The 15,269-nt window shown below is 36.8% G+C and overlaps 1 protein-coding gene across 2 annotated transcripts in view; it reads left to right on the top strand.

Annotated features, from left to right (window-relative positions):
• The window catches only part of ADCY2 (adenylate cyclase 2), a 235,727-nt gene that overhangs the window by 157,047 nt on the left and 63,411 nt on the right, over positions 1–15,269 (top strand). For both annotated transcript variants that reach the window (XR_012629660.1, XM_074874654.1), the window contains exons 8-13: positions 4,720–4,878; positions 5,202–5,334; positions 5,664–5,840; positions 7,169–7,212; positions 9,819–9,899; positions 14,755–14,824. Coding sequence is in view for 1 of the 2 variants with exons in the window: in XM_074874654.1 (XP_074730755.1) it covers positions 4,720–4,878; positions 5,202–5,334; positions 5,664–5,840; positions 7,169–7,212; positions 9,819–9,899; positions 14,755–14,824 (664 nt within the window). In the remaining variant the exon portion in view is untranslated. The remainder of the gene's footprint in view (positions 1–4,719; positions 4,879–5,201; positions 5,335–5,663; positions 5,841–7,168; positions 7,213–9,818; positions 9,900–14,754; positions 14,825–15,269) is intronic.

The raw sequence follows: 15,269 nt of genomic DNA, 5'->3' as shown, positions 1-15,269 counted from the left end.
GTTATGTAGAACAGTGTTGTTTCAATGATTAACTAAACAGACATACAAAAATGATTCCTCTAATCCTTAAATACTATTCTCATATGTGAGTAATTGTAGTCACAAGAGGGTTTCAGCTTTCAGTTTCTGGTCTTCTGATTCGATCCAGGGTAATTACTGCATGGGTAGGTTGATTAAACCAATTTGGTGCTTTTCATTTTAAGGTATCCATGGAAAATTTGTAGTATTTGTGGAAACTAGGATTTTGATCTTCTTGCTTTAGGGATCTTTTGTGAAACTAACCTCAGTACAGGAATCGGGCTGCTGCATTTTCTAAAATATTTTTTCTTCATCCAGAAGTGGTTGTATTTTACATTGTATTGAAATGAGCATTTTTTTTAAAAAAAAGGTACTTGGAGTACTTCTTCTTGCCAAGCATTAAAATCTACAGATTTGGCTGTTTCCTCTGTTGCTTTCACTGGCTGCTTTTTAGATATACCAATTGCTTCTCTAAGGTATTAGGAACTAAGGCTAACATTCATTCAGTAGAACAGTAGGTAAGACTGTCTGTCCCTAAGTTCTGACTTCCCCCCTTGGTTGGCTTAAAAAATGTTAGGTTTTTTCCACAGCATTTCAGTGAAAATGAGAGCTTTCTGATTTACATTTGAAAAGATCTGTGTGCTCTGTGATAAATGTGAGTTAAAACCATCTGCATATAGTTTCTGGTCAACCTGTTGCTTTTTTATTAAGAGAAAAAAGTATAGAAGGTTACAGGCTGGTGGAAAAACAATGCTAAGCTCAAGCCATAAATTGCCCTTCATGAAGAACTGAAAGTATAATTTTACACATCATAATGCAGTGCTTTACTTGAGCTCAGAGAGCAATCTGTCAGTTCCTCACACTTCAGAACTTCACAATTTTCTTTGAAAAAACTTTCTGCTCAAGCTGCTATCAAGTATGCTCATTGTTAATGCTGGATGATAAGGTCCTCCTTGGTAAAAGCAGCCTTATAGACTAGAAAATTATTTTTTACTGGTATAGCACATTCTGATCTGACTTTATTACTGTAGTTAGAATCCACAACGCTCCTGTAGACTGATTATCACTGTTTACATCTCTGTAAGAAGTGAAGAATGTGCACCCCATGTTTTCAAATGCTTTCAAAGTATTATGTTATGTGTTGCAGCCTGTAGGTGAAAAAAAAATACTGATTATTAATCAACTCCATATTTTGTTGTGTGATTGCTGCATCTTTGTGTGGAAGCATCTCCTGAAATACTTCTGTGGCCTGTAAAACTAGAAGTAGTAATACTCTTGCTGTTGAAAGTGTGTCACTCAGTGTATGTTTGACTCACTCCATCTGAAATAACTTTTTTGTCAAATGTGAGGTTTTGTTATATTCAGTCACTGAGGTGCAAACTGACCCCTCAGTCTGTAAGTTACTGAAATAAAGCAGTTTGCTGTTTAGATTAAGAGTTCTGTATAGATTTTACCACCTGAATATGGTTTCAGTTCCAGTTATCTATGAAGAAAAAGGGAGCAATTTTACCAAATTGCCAGGTGGTCTATAGTACAAAACTTTATTCAGTCTTGTTTCCTAATGATGTGTAGCTCCATTTTGAGCAATTCAGCTCACTACGCTACAGATTGTTTCCATTTAAACATGTTAGTAGTCCCATTGATTAATGGCTTTGCTTCTCTGCTCTATGTTGGAACAAATCCAATGTTTCTTATAGTCTGCAGCCTGCTTGTCCAGGAGTGGCATGGTCACCTTATCAAGCCATAGATGCCAGTGCAGCCTGTGATGTTGAGAGCTGGCCACCTTAACTGGATGCTTTAAGGATAGAGCTTATCTTACACATATGTTTGTGTATGAATATATGTGATGTTTTCCTCCAGCCCAAACTCCACCTCCTTGTCTGTCTCTGATTTCCTAATTTACATGGTTTTTAGCCACACATTCTCAAAGGCTGTCTTTGATTTGGTAGCCGGAAATGAGTTCCATTTCAGAGAAAAGTGAAAGAAACTGTTGGATGAGGTGGTTGTACCAATTTGAAAGCTAGATACAAAATAAAATAATTTTTTTTAGGTATGGTTTCATTCCTGCAGGTCTGATCCAAAAGGGAACTATGCTTTTAAAGCTGGAAATTTGCGGGGGACTAAATGCTCAAGGCTAACTGAGTGTGTGAAAGTGCATAAGAGGGGACCAGGTGAATCTTAGATACATCAATCTAGAATTACCGATGAGTAAAACTCAGGTAGACAGAGCAGATGCTTTCCTAATGAGCTGAGCTCTTGCTTGTGTGTAGTAAAGTTCCTATGACTACGTGCAAGCTAACCATGCTGGTGAAAAACAGAATCCTTACAAACTCAAATTTCAGGCTGCAGTAGGAAAAATGTAGTCTTTATGAGTATTTTGACTGCCCAGCCAAGATGGGCACAGACTGTGGTGTGCTGAGGGAAACCAGAGAGACTGTGGGAACAGAAAATGAAATAGTAGTGCAAAGTTTCAGATATACTCGTGTAAGTAAGGCAAGTGTCCTATGGAGATGTGATGGACTACATTCTTAGATTCAGTGCCTGCATTGTCATAGCAATTGTTCAGGGAGCACAGGAGAGAAATAGTGGTAAACCCTAATTTGGTCCAGAGTAGCACTTCTAATTTAAAAATCTTTTGTGGTTTCTTTAATTTGTGAGACAGAAGAGAAGATTCAGTTCTGGAACATATTCTACTTACTCCCCTTCTTAACTCCCGAGAGCTTATTATAAAGCTGACTTTATGGCTTGCTTTGCAGAATATGGCAGAGCAGCGTTTCGACAAGCACTCCTAGATGATAAATGTTCCTCTTCCACTTTGCCCAGTTCTGTAAAACACTTTTTTTTTTTTCCCAAAGTGTTAAGCTTGTGTCATATTCCTTGTGCAGAGCAAAGTGCGGTTTGTCATTTGCCGACTGCTTACAAAGATCATTTAAAAGCAGTTCATTTTCAAGTGTGTCAGGTACACAAGAGCACTGTAAAATGGCAAAGTGAAAAGAGATACCAATAAACACTTGATAGAGACTGAAGAATTTAAAGAATTTATCCTCTCTTCTTTTTAATAATTTCAAGACACAGTTTAACAAAAATACTTTCAGTCATGCTCCTGTTATTTTCATTTCCCAGAAAAAGAACACTTGAGAACTACTGCTTAAATGTAGGATTTACCATATCAAATAAAGCCTGTTAAGTTCTATGTTCCCTTTCAAAAAAAAAAAAAAAAAAAAAAAAGAAAAGAAACATGCCAGTTAATTCTGTAATTCAGAAGGTACAGAGCTGAGGATTCTCATCGAGGCTGAAGATGTTGCTAGAACTATGAATCTGACTCATATATAGGAGCCATTTGGATTTCTTATTCTATAGTTGTTCCTTCCATCAAAACCCTGAATTCCTTCAAGATAAATGTGTGTACATGTTCTTTATTACTGGTTAGTTTTGGTCCACATGAGTTGGGGCTTAAACACATAAATGCAGTTAAGTTACAATCTTCCCATTTCTTAAACTGTATAAGCCTGTAGACATCTGAATTAATTGTATAACTCCTTACATATGTAGTTAGGTACTCATATGACATATGTCTGAAAATGTTCTGGTTGTTTGACTTAAGTAAACCACCTGTGTTTCAGAAGAGCTTCTTCTGGAAGGATTAATGCCTATCTTACACATATGGCTTTTCTGAGATTTGGGTTGGGGTGAACAGATACTTCAACTCTGTCTAATCATTGGAAAGGCCAAAGGTTTAGATGTGGTTTGGACAGAGAGGGAGGCCTCTCATTCTTTACAATCAAGTGGGTACAGCATTCACCAAGCATGTAGAAGGCTGTTGAGTCTATGTTCTCCACAACCTGAGTGGCACTGAGCCCATATCCCCAAAAAGTGTACAAGTCACCAGCCTGTAGAATATCCCGAGGTGCTGCGTTTTTCATCCTTCCTGTCATATGACAGATATGAGAAAGTCTCCAATGTAGATATTAGGGTCTTCAGATAGAAGGATGCATAACAGTAGTTCCAGATCTCCAAAAGCTGCCTGTAGAACAAAAATAGTCCTTAGGTTCTACCATGTGGCCAAACATCACCACTACTTAGTTCAGCCCTCCCAAATAATTTCAGATGAGTATAAAAGAAGGGACTTCAGACATGGACTTAAGATTTAATATTTACTACAAATAGTTGTAAATAATGATAATAGGAAAGGTAATATATAGAAATAATCCTAACATAAAAAAAAAATGGAGACAATGTTAAAAAAATAAATGTTGTCACTGTTTTTACTGCTGATTTGATGGGCAAATGTCCTGGTTGAACTAGGATAGGGTTAAGTTTCCCCAGCAGTGGGGGGAAGCTCTACCCAGATTATTCAGTACCATGCTGATGTCACCTCCTAGCACCCAAGCGTGGGAGCGCGGGAGAATCGGTGAACGTGTGTGTTATACGATTTCTCTGCTCTCACTGCTATATCGGTACATATTTTGTTCTGTTCATTGTTATTACTGTTATTGTTGTTGTTTGTTGTGTTGCTGTTGCACTGTTGTATTAAACCTCTCCTTATCTCAGCCCCAGGGCTTTGTATTTCACTCCCTTTGTGGGGGAGGGGCAGCGACCGCGTGGTCTCAGACCCCGGCAGGGACTAAACCACCACAGCAAATTAAAAGAAAACAGAGGCCCTATTATGTATATTAATACCAGTTTTCTTCTCAACTACAGGAAAGTGAGAGACGCAACTGGAGTTGATATTAATATGCGTGTAGGAGTGCACTCTGGGAATGTGCTTTGTGGCGTTATTGGGCTACAGAAGTGGCAGTACGATGTGTGGTCACATGACGTAACTCTGGCAAATCATATGGAAGCTGGAGGAGTCCCAGGGTAAGAGGCTTCTTTGTTAACCTTTGGACTCGTGGAGAAATGCATAGGTACCATGTCTTCAGCCATCAGCTTTCATGGAAAAGCCTGAACTAATTCTTAGTGCTGTCTTTAGAAAAAAAAAACAGGCAGTCAGTATTTCCTGTGATTTAAGGAGTATTTTTTGTGAATGGAAACCTTTAGATTTATGCCCATTAGAACTTCTAAAAATGAGTAAGCAGTGTATAAAAAGTATATCCAAAAGCTAGTAAAAAAGGTTGCTCAGGTTCAAATTATGCTTTGATTGGTATTTGTGATTCTGTCATTCTTTTAAAATATAATTTCAGCCGTGTTCACATCACCTCAGTCACCTTGGCACATTTGAATGGAGCTTACAAAGTGGAAGATGGGGATGGAGATGTGAGGGACCCATATCTGAAAGAGCATAATGTTAAGACTTACTTTGTAATCAATCCTAAGGTTAGTAGTACTTTTATTTTGTGGCCAGTCGTAGTTATTTTTGAGCAGGACCACTAATCTCTTTATTGAATAATTCACTACCGTAAGATATTGATCAGAGCTATTACTGATGCCTACAAATACACAATGTTTGCATTGCGAATCTTTCCCGCTCTTCAGAAATAAGTCTCTGATATTTCCCAGCAATATCATTAAGAATTGCAGGTTCTTAGCATCTCTCCATTTTTAAGTTCCTAAGCATGCAGATATGTGATACCAGATGATGCATAACTGCTTCAAAAGATAATGAACACAGAGGCTGATATCACCTTTTATTCTCTGTCATCCAGGGAGAGAAGAGAAGCCCTCAGCACCACATTAGACCTCGACATACTCTTGATGGAGCCAAAATGAGAGCTTCTGTCCGCATGACCCGGTACCTGGAATCTTGGGGAGCAGCCAAGCCATTTGCACACTTGCATCACAGGGACAGCATGACCACCGAAAACGGCAAGATTAGCACAACAGTAGGGGCCTACTTATGTCATTTCATACAATTTAGCAATATTTGAAAGGAAGAGGGTGCTCACTGCTATATACCTGGTTATTTCTGATAGAAGAATACACACGTTTGTACAGGGCATGAACCCAGTGAAGTTGCTGGGAGCTCTTCCACTTGCATGTGAGCTTTGGATTAGATTCTAAGGAGCCGTGTCTTGCTATAAGTGCATCTCTGAATTATAAGGAGTCTAATGTACTTACTAAAATGCACAATTTGACCCTGAGCTTGAGCCCCAGTCCCAGCATGTAGAGTGGCTGCTGTTCACCTTGTGGAAAGACATTTTGAACATAAAGCCAGAGTACGACACCTTTGGGAAGGAACAATTTTGATACAGAGAGATTCCCTGAGATTTATTGGCTATTTAGCCACATTCTCCATTTGGAACAGTGCCAAACCTGGAGCAAAGGCTGTGAAGTTAGAATATCCCTGGGGTACCTGGAGTGGACTTTATTAGAAGAGTTCTCTGGGAACCAAATCTATAGTCACTATAACATCTACCTTTTGAAGGTGCACTGACCACTCATCAGTTATGGCTGATGGCCTGAGTTTCACAGTACTGTAGTACAATGTTACATCTTTTACTCTGAACAGAAAAGACTTCTTTTTAATTATGCTAACACCATTTTACTCCCATCACTAAAACGCTGTCAGTCCACAGCTGGTACATTGCATTGTCTTCGACTTCTAAAAAGGGCAAACATAAAGGTAAATTCTAATGGTCTTCAACATTGGCATTCAGTTTTGTTCCTGTTACATAGGATTGAGCCACCTACCCATCTTGTTCAAAAAATACAGTGCATCAGAATGTGGATCGTGATGTGTTCATTACAGAAAGTACCCAGCCATCACTATTAATCACAAAATAAATGTGGCTGTGATGGCTGCTGTTGCTTATCAATAAAAAATAATTACCATTGCCTGTATTTGGCCACTCAGACCTGTTTTTTTCAAAAACACTTAACACTGCTTTTTTGCTGAAGCTGGCAGGAATTTGGGCTGCATTAAAACAGTGATGACTTTGAAGCAGTGACTTTCTAGTAAAGCAAAACATTCTTTGATTAAGACTGTTGTATTAGTTATTTAGTGTTTATAAGATTAGATCAGTTTGTCTCCAGGTCACTCCATCTTCACTCTTGGCTGGATTTTTCTATTAGGCAATTTTAATCTAATGCTAAAAGTATTTGTATTGGAATCTTTTCTCATTACTTGACCCTGTTTTCAACACTATTTTTAAAGCAACTTGATGTTGTCAAAGTCTATTATAGTTCATAGGTATTCTCTTTCGGTTTTTAGGACGTTCCCATGGGGCAATATCATTTTCAGCGTTGCAGAGAGAGGTAAATTAATTTTTAAAAATAACTTGTTTATATAAAGTCCATATAAATACATATACATTCATATGCATTAATATATATATAAGGCATGCTTTCAAATATTAAGGGACATTTCTCACCCAGACTATTTTTTCAGCTGATACCTCTTACACAGAGAAGGGCTACCGAAACAGATTTGGCAGACATGTTACGTATGAACTGCAAATACACTTCCTGCTAACAAACTGCATTATTCTGAATTAGTATAAGTGTGTTGATGGGCAACTATTCATTTCTCTTAACAACCCAATTACTCTATCAGTGGGGAGAAAATCATATGCAGAAAAATTGAGAGTAGGCACAGAGAGGTAAGAAAAGAGAAGATGGAAAGGACTGTTAATAATTTATGTTACAACAACTAATAATACGTACTAAAATACATATTTTGTTAATTGCTTTGTATTTGCATTGCATTTTATTATTTCAAAGTCTGTAGTATGCTTGCAGTAGTAAACATTCAAAAGGTATTTTGTGGTCTTCCTGAAGTGCTCATGCCACACAAAATGTTTGCAAAATCACAATAGCTTTAATTTTTCATTCTCCTGCTTGGTACTTCAATGACTAGGGCAAGATGGTGAGAAATGGAAACAGGATTGAATGACATCTGTTTAAAAAAACAAGTTTAGCACTGTCAGAAACCTGGAATGGTTAGTTTTTACTTTTATGACTTGATAACACTTCAGATAATGTCTTTCTTACAAAATTATAAGTAACATTACAAATATCATAAAACCATTGGAAAGAACCTTTTAGAAATTAGTATTTTTATTGTCTTTGGTTATGCAAACAAGTCATTCTATCTGTTCCTTCCCCATCTTTCTGCTTGGTAAATGTCTCCTCAACAAATCACAGGATACTGGAGAGCTATGCAATTACCTAAATTCCAGAAGATGAACAAGTTTTGACTGAATATGCATGATATTAATAAAAACAGTCTCTATTTTTAAAACTTAGCATTTACATTTGTATGTCAAAAAGACTTTTGTCAGCTTTATGGTAAAAAGAAAGATCATTGGACTGTGGTATTTGCAAATAATGCAATTCATTAAGATTCTGAAATGTTCTTGCTTTTGTGTTTCTAAATGCCACTCAAAAATAGATCTACAAGGTACAAATGTTACCACGTGTCTTGATACCGTATTATGGAAGGAGTTTCTAGAAACCATTACTGGAGTCTAATGTCCATAGTGAGGTATATAACTAGGATTCTAGATAATCCAGTTAGTCATTCCCACAGGAGAGAGCTGAAATGGTAATAAGCACTTTGAAAATCAATATTTTATTAGAATATGAAAATGTGGTGTTTGAAGGCTGACTGTATGCTTCTGTTTGTGGCAATCTTAACTCTTATCTAGTTCCATGAGAGTCATATGTTGTTAGGGATCTGCCAAGAGGATTAAGTGTGATTAGATAATGTCTCCTTATCTATCTAGTTATTTCTCCTAGGCAAATTGTTTCATATGTGAAAAATGTGTGTAAACACTTTCTTACCTAAATTCTATAGCATTGAATAAGCATGAAATCAGTTGGGTTGTTTAAAGTTACTGTAAACACACTAATATAATTTCTGTATGAATTTGAATTCTGCAACAGGTTATCAGTTTTGGGGAAATAATCCAAAAACTTGATGTTGAAGAAAATCTTTTTTACCTTTGACACGATTCAATTTGTAGGTTAAGAAAATTTTGGTAAGCGAAGAGTCAAATTTCAGATCTGACTGTTGACTTCTTACAAAACACTGTTACTAAGTTCACATTGGATTTAAGTTTTCAAGAGGCAAAGACACGATCTGGCCATATTTGAAATATTCCATTTTTAAGGAGAGTACAACTTCTGAAAGGACTGAGGATGTTTGCAGTAGCATACATTAGCAAAGACAAACCCATTCTGATGATCGTCCATTGGGCTCATGCTGAGTCCAGTGAAAAGGTTCTTTTTCTCTTTGCAGTTGTGTTATAAGTTATAGAGGAACGTGACATATGTTTGAAACTAATTTCAAACTTGGTGCTCAGTTTTCTTATTAAAAATAATAAAATATTTCCAAGAAAAGAAGAGTTAGCAGGCTTTCGGTAGAGAATACTCATTATGCCTCAGTGCACTAGCACATTATTGCTCATCATACAATTCTGACAAGGATTTTTAAAAATAATTACAAGAAACAGGAATGTTTTATGAATTTGAGCATATTCCCATTCTTTTTCATGAATTCATAACGCTGTGGAAGACTTTCCTTCAACCAGAATTTGTTGATCTCTCTTGGTTTGTTTTTTTTTTTTTTTTATGAAATGTGTTCTTGTGTTTGTTTTTAAAGTGCTCCCTCATAGCTAAGTGTGTGTGTGTGTGTGTGTGTGTGTGTTGTGTGTGAGACTCTGTAGCTTATGCTGGTTTTGTTAAGAGCTTATTATGAGGCTCAGTGTGCCTGATGCCTATAGCTGGTACTGCAGCATAAATGTTAAAAAAATGCTATTATCCTCACAAGTTTATGCCAGCGATCACCCCATTGTTTAAAGTTAATGTTTATTAACAGTGTAATGATTTTCCAGAGTAACCTCCCACATTTTTCATTTCAGAACAAAATCACAGAAAAGAAGGTTTGAGGAGGAACTGAATGAGAGGATGATCCAGGCCATTGATGGCATCAATGCTCAAAAGTATGTGTTTATCCTCTGTTGTCTCCTTCCTTCAACTTTGACATAAATCTACAACAGAGGTAGTGTTTATTATTTCTTGCTCCCACATGCACACAGAAGTCTGAAAACAGCAAAGGTGTCACTAATACTGGCATAGGAGGCTCTGCACATTGTGAAGATAGTCTGTACAGTAACATTTTCTACTATATGGGATAAGACAGTGCCTGTGAATGTGGTGTGACAGAAGTTTTGGCTTGTCTCGATCTTCATGGCAAATGAATTTTTGCTCTGTAACTGTATCTGTACACTCATAGCTGTAACTCTACAGAATTATCTCGTCTGAGAGCAGAGAAGTAAGACACAAGAAATAGCTGGCTCGGGAATCAGAATGATGTGAAAATTGATGCTTCACAATTGTCACGGAAACATCTCAGAATTAGAAACTTTCCCTAAAATCATAGTTTAATATCTCTTTGTTTCAGCTGGTTGGTTGATTTCTTAGAGAAGGCTAAGCTTGATGACATATTGAAATTGTTGGGGGAGGCAACATGCCATGTATTTTTTCTGTGTCCTAGGAAGAGCTGGAGGCGGTATTGATGTTCACCGTTTGCTGGTGAACTGATAAGACTGCGAGAAAAGTCAATACCAGTCCAAAATAAGTGTTCAGGTTTCTTATATTTTTCTGATTAAATAAGGGAATTGCCCTTCAGAAATATGGACAATAATGGTGATGAATTACATGTTTTCCCCCCTACTTCTGTTACTCAGAATCTTAATCAACTGAGTATTACACCTAATTATTAAATGCTCATATGTCACATTCATTTTTTTGCATCTGGTAGTCCTATTAAAAGGTAGTTGGCTTTAGGAAAATATTTTTCAGTAATTAGTTGTAGAAAAGAGTGTTGATAGTTATAGGTCATACAAAGAATACAGTGAAAGAGGGTAGGTCATGTGATAGGCAAAGTCTTTTGATACTAGACTTGCCTAAAACAGTGATATAAATTTTGGCAGTTTTTATGTCTTCAGGTACACTTGCTCTGATAAGTGGATTGTAAAAATGATGGTTTGATGTCAAAAGTAAAGCATCTGTATGAATGCATTAAGTATTGGTATGAGCATACTCTATGTTGTTTTATCTCAGAGTATTCTTGTCTTATCTATTTAGTGCATAAAATTCAGAGAAACTTGGGGATAAAAGATGTTTGTGTAACAAAAAAAGGTTTTTGAAAAAGTTGCAGGGCATTTAGTAAATTACATGGGGAATTGCAGAAAGATAAGGAATGATCTTATATATCAGAGAGGCTGAATGCCACCCTCCAAAACTAGATTCTCTACCTATCCCTGTATTGATTTGCTGAATGAATCACTTAAATGGTATTATTGAATTGGGTACCTGAGAATAAATTGTCAAAAGTGCCGATTCCCCAAATGGCAAGTTAATTCAATAATATTTTAACTATGTGAATGCTAAGCACTCAGAAAAATTAGATAAAAGATTTCCTACATTTAGGACACAAAACTAATCACATTTTTGTTTTCTTTATATGGGGTTTTTGTGCCTCGTTTTTTTGGCTGTAAAATGAAAATAACACTATCAGCTAATCTAACGGAGTGGTTGTGAAGATAAATCTTTAGCTTTTGTGAATCAAGATGCAAACTTTCACCAAAATCAATGAAAAAATGGAATTTCTAAATGTTTTTAAGTGTAAAGATTGGATTGTATAGCAAATAGGTCTATGACTAAATGAAGAAAGTTAAAAAACATTATTGTGCATAAAATATGGTATTAAAATTACCATTGTTTTACCTTTTTTAATTGGAAAGTTGCATGAAAATAATTCACAAATGAACATTTGTTGTACAGAGCCATTGTTTCTTCCACCTGGAGCTGTCAGCATGGTCTGACTTTTTCATCCCCATCGTGGTTCTTTGCCATGTGTCATTCTTCAAAAAAAGTAATGGGTTGCAAGCAAATGATCAAAATATGTGGGTCTTTGGACATTACATGTCCAGGTGTTTAACAGCCAGTAACTGGAAGATAAGGGAATCTAGAGTATGGATCTTAGTCCAAGACAAAGCTGTAGTTCAAATGAATCACTGTTTTTACACAGTGTAAAATAGTGCAGTACATATTGAAATAGTACCTCAGGTTTTTAAAGCACTGTAGCATTTTCTCTGGGCTCCCTCCCTCACTGCTCCCCTGCTGGTACACAAGCTAGCTTAGCTATGTTTCCGCAAAATTGCCAAGTGCCACATGTACACACTGTCAGTAACTTGGAGTGTCTGGGTTCAATTCCTTCTTCTGGAATGCAGATGAAATTGTGGCATCTAAAAAACAGCCCGCTGGCTTTATAGCATGGTTCAGAGTAGTAGATTTAGTTGGCAATGCTCCTTGCAAAGTTGCATGAGGAAGGTTATGACCAATTTATTCATCATTATTCTGTTAGAGCGCTACATTAAAAGATACATAAATACAGATTTAAAAGAGCGAGTGAGGAACAAAGAGCTTCTGTATCTCAGCTGAGTGCCTTAGCCATTAGGATGCAACATTGTACTTTCTTTTCCCTGTGCCTTGAACAAAGTATTCCTGGCTGAAAAGTGCCAGTCCTGCACAGGAGGGGAATGAGTAGCCCTAGCTATCCCACCCGCAGCCTGGGTGGTTAGAGACTTCTGTAGGAAATGTGATGGATGGATAACAATCTGCTAGCTGAATACATACCTACAGAGGGAGCTAAACTAAAGTTGTTTGCCCTTTGATAAGTAGGTTACTATGTTAAAGAGACACACTCGCTTTCCTCTCTTTTTCTTTAAGTCATGGTGGCTGCTATGTTCTGAGCATAATTCCTTGCTGTACATTGCCAATCACTACAAGCCCCAGCAAACCACATGCCTCTGCAGATACAGGCAGAATTCAGCTGTTTGTCTGTGTTGTTCCCTGAATTGCAAAAGAATTTAAACAGAAACTTGGTACCTAGCTTCCCAGGAGCCCTGTCCCCTTATACTTATAGATACTTCGGTAACTTTTAGGCTCATTGGGGAGTCAGGCTGTAGGCAGAATTTTTCGGGCCTTATCTCTGTGTCAAAGTTATGTGACTTTGTGCTCCCTCTTCTGTACTTACTCTCCACTTCCATTTGTCTGTGTTATACTGTTTCCCTCATCTCAGACCTCTCAGCACCTGCTACCTAAAACCAGTATAGTTTCTCCTGAGCTTTAAAGTAGAACTAAAATCTCCTGAAAATGTGAGCTTGTAATATGGTGTATTGAGGCAGCAGTTGCTCTAAATGGCACTACTGACTTCACATGCAATCAAGGGTGTACAGACCAAATTAGGCCTTTGGGAGCAGATCTGCAGACAAAAATTTTTAGCAGTGTGCTAATGGTAATTAAGTCAGTCCACCTGCCAGATACCATAAGAAAAAAGAGGGAAGTTAGTTAAAAATTTGAAGAAAAGGGCTACTTTTTGTTCAATTTTTATAACTAAATTGAAAAAGAGTTGCATTTAATTTTCACAGTTTACCAAAAATGTTCCACAAACTGAATGTTTTCTCCAGTAGATTACAGCTGGACCCAACCAAAATTATGTGATATGTACACCAGCCTATCATATATGTTTCTTCTCGGAATCCTAACTGTGATCAGACACAGATGTGAGCCATTGTAGAGCAATCTGGGAAATACATTTCTGAATTAAGAATACCTAGAACTGAATATGTTTTCAGCTCTTTTCTATAATGCTACTGATTGCACAGGAACAGGAACAGTCTCGCAGGCAAGGAAACAAATATTTTAGATTTCGCAAATCAAAGTTAATAGCTTACACTCCCCTCTGTCCACTCCTGTTCTCCCAGGACCTTAATTTAGGATACATTCCACGGTGGTTCATTGCTGCTACTTATTTGCATTGCAGCCTGTCAATTGAGACATTCCCTTTTATTTAGAAGTCATTAGCTACACTACTAACTTAGAGCCTGATTTAAAGTTATTGCTGGAAAGGTTGCAAAAAAGTCTCAAGCCCTGCTATTATTGTTCAAGCTCAAATATTGCATGTTCACAGAAGTAGTCTGCTTAAATATTTTTTTCAAATTTGTGTAGTCCTCTTGAGGTGCAAGCAACCTAACCTTCTTGAAATTAAAATATTCTGTTTCTTTTCAAGTGTCCATTAAAATAAATATAGACTTTCATATTAGAACTTACCATTTTGTAAAAGTTATGTCAAGCTTTTGTCAAGATTCACTTCTTTTAATATAGATTTGTCATTTCAATGCAACTACTTATTCTATTTTGTATTTCTGATCCTTAAGCAGGGAAGAAGTTTTTATAATTAGTAAAAAGATCAAAATCTACCTCTAGAGTACAGGGTTATGATCAAGAAACTAATACAGCTCACAGACAAAATCACTCCACCTCTTTTGGTAAATTTTTTTGCATTTTCATTTGGAATAGGAATTTGTAATTTACCTGCCATTCTTGCATATTATAACAGTGCACTTCTTAAATATACCTTCTGAAAGACTGTTTTTATCTCAGGTTCTCTTGTGCATTGGTTATACTACAGTATTTTGGACATGAGTGGAATATCAGTGCAGAATTACATCACATAAATCTCTCCCTTGATTGTCCTTAGGAATGATCCACAGAAAAAATGGTTCATCTGAGCTTTTGTTTCATGTGTACATTAGCAATAGACGTCAAAAGGGAGAGCGAATTTGTAGTTCCTGCTTTTACTGTCAGTGCAATTCACCATATACATTGCAATACACAAGAACTTTCTTTATTCAAAGTGATTTTCTTATTTTACTGCATTTCAGTAATAAAAAAAAGACAGGACTACTTTATTCTTATGTCAATTATAATGTTCCTTTTCTCTTCTAGGCAGTGGCTTAAATCTGAAGACATTCAAAGAATATCACTTCTTTTCTATAATAAGACTCTGGAAAAAGAAGTAAGTTATTTTCACTGCAAATTCATGGTTGATTCGTTCTTTGCCTCATCTTAAGTGAGACTTGTATCCCTTGCTTTTGTAACACAGAGCCATGGCCACAGCACATGTACCACAGGGAGAAGTGCTCAAACCTTATAATAATATTTTAGCTTATGTACAGAAGAAATGTTATTAATGTGATGTCTCAGACTGCCTTCCTGTTTGTAGGGCTCTGCAGTTCACTTGAATTTCTTGACATTTTCATGGTCTTGCAGAAGTTAGAGGAGGTTTGATAGTCCAAATTTGATGCAACTGGAGCAAAGAATTCCTAAGTTCCATCACCTGCATCCTCAAAAGGCATTTATCCAACCCCTCTGCTTTGTTTTTTTTTTTTCTTTTGCCATGTCTCAAAGACTCCACATGTAGTAATGATAGTCTTGTAATGATATCAGTTGCTCATTAGTTT

The sequence above is a fragment of the Strix uralensis genome, chromosome 1, assembly GCF_047716275.1.
Source record: "Strix uralensis isolate ZFMK-TIS-50842 chromosome 1, bStrUra1, whole genome shotgun sequence".
Lineage (NCBI taxonomy): Eukaryota > Metazoa > Chordata > Aves > Strigiformes > Strigidae > Strix > Strix uralensis.
Note: the sequence above shows the minus strand (reverse complement) of the source record. Positions and strands in the feature narration are given on the sequence as shown.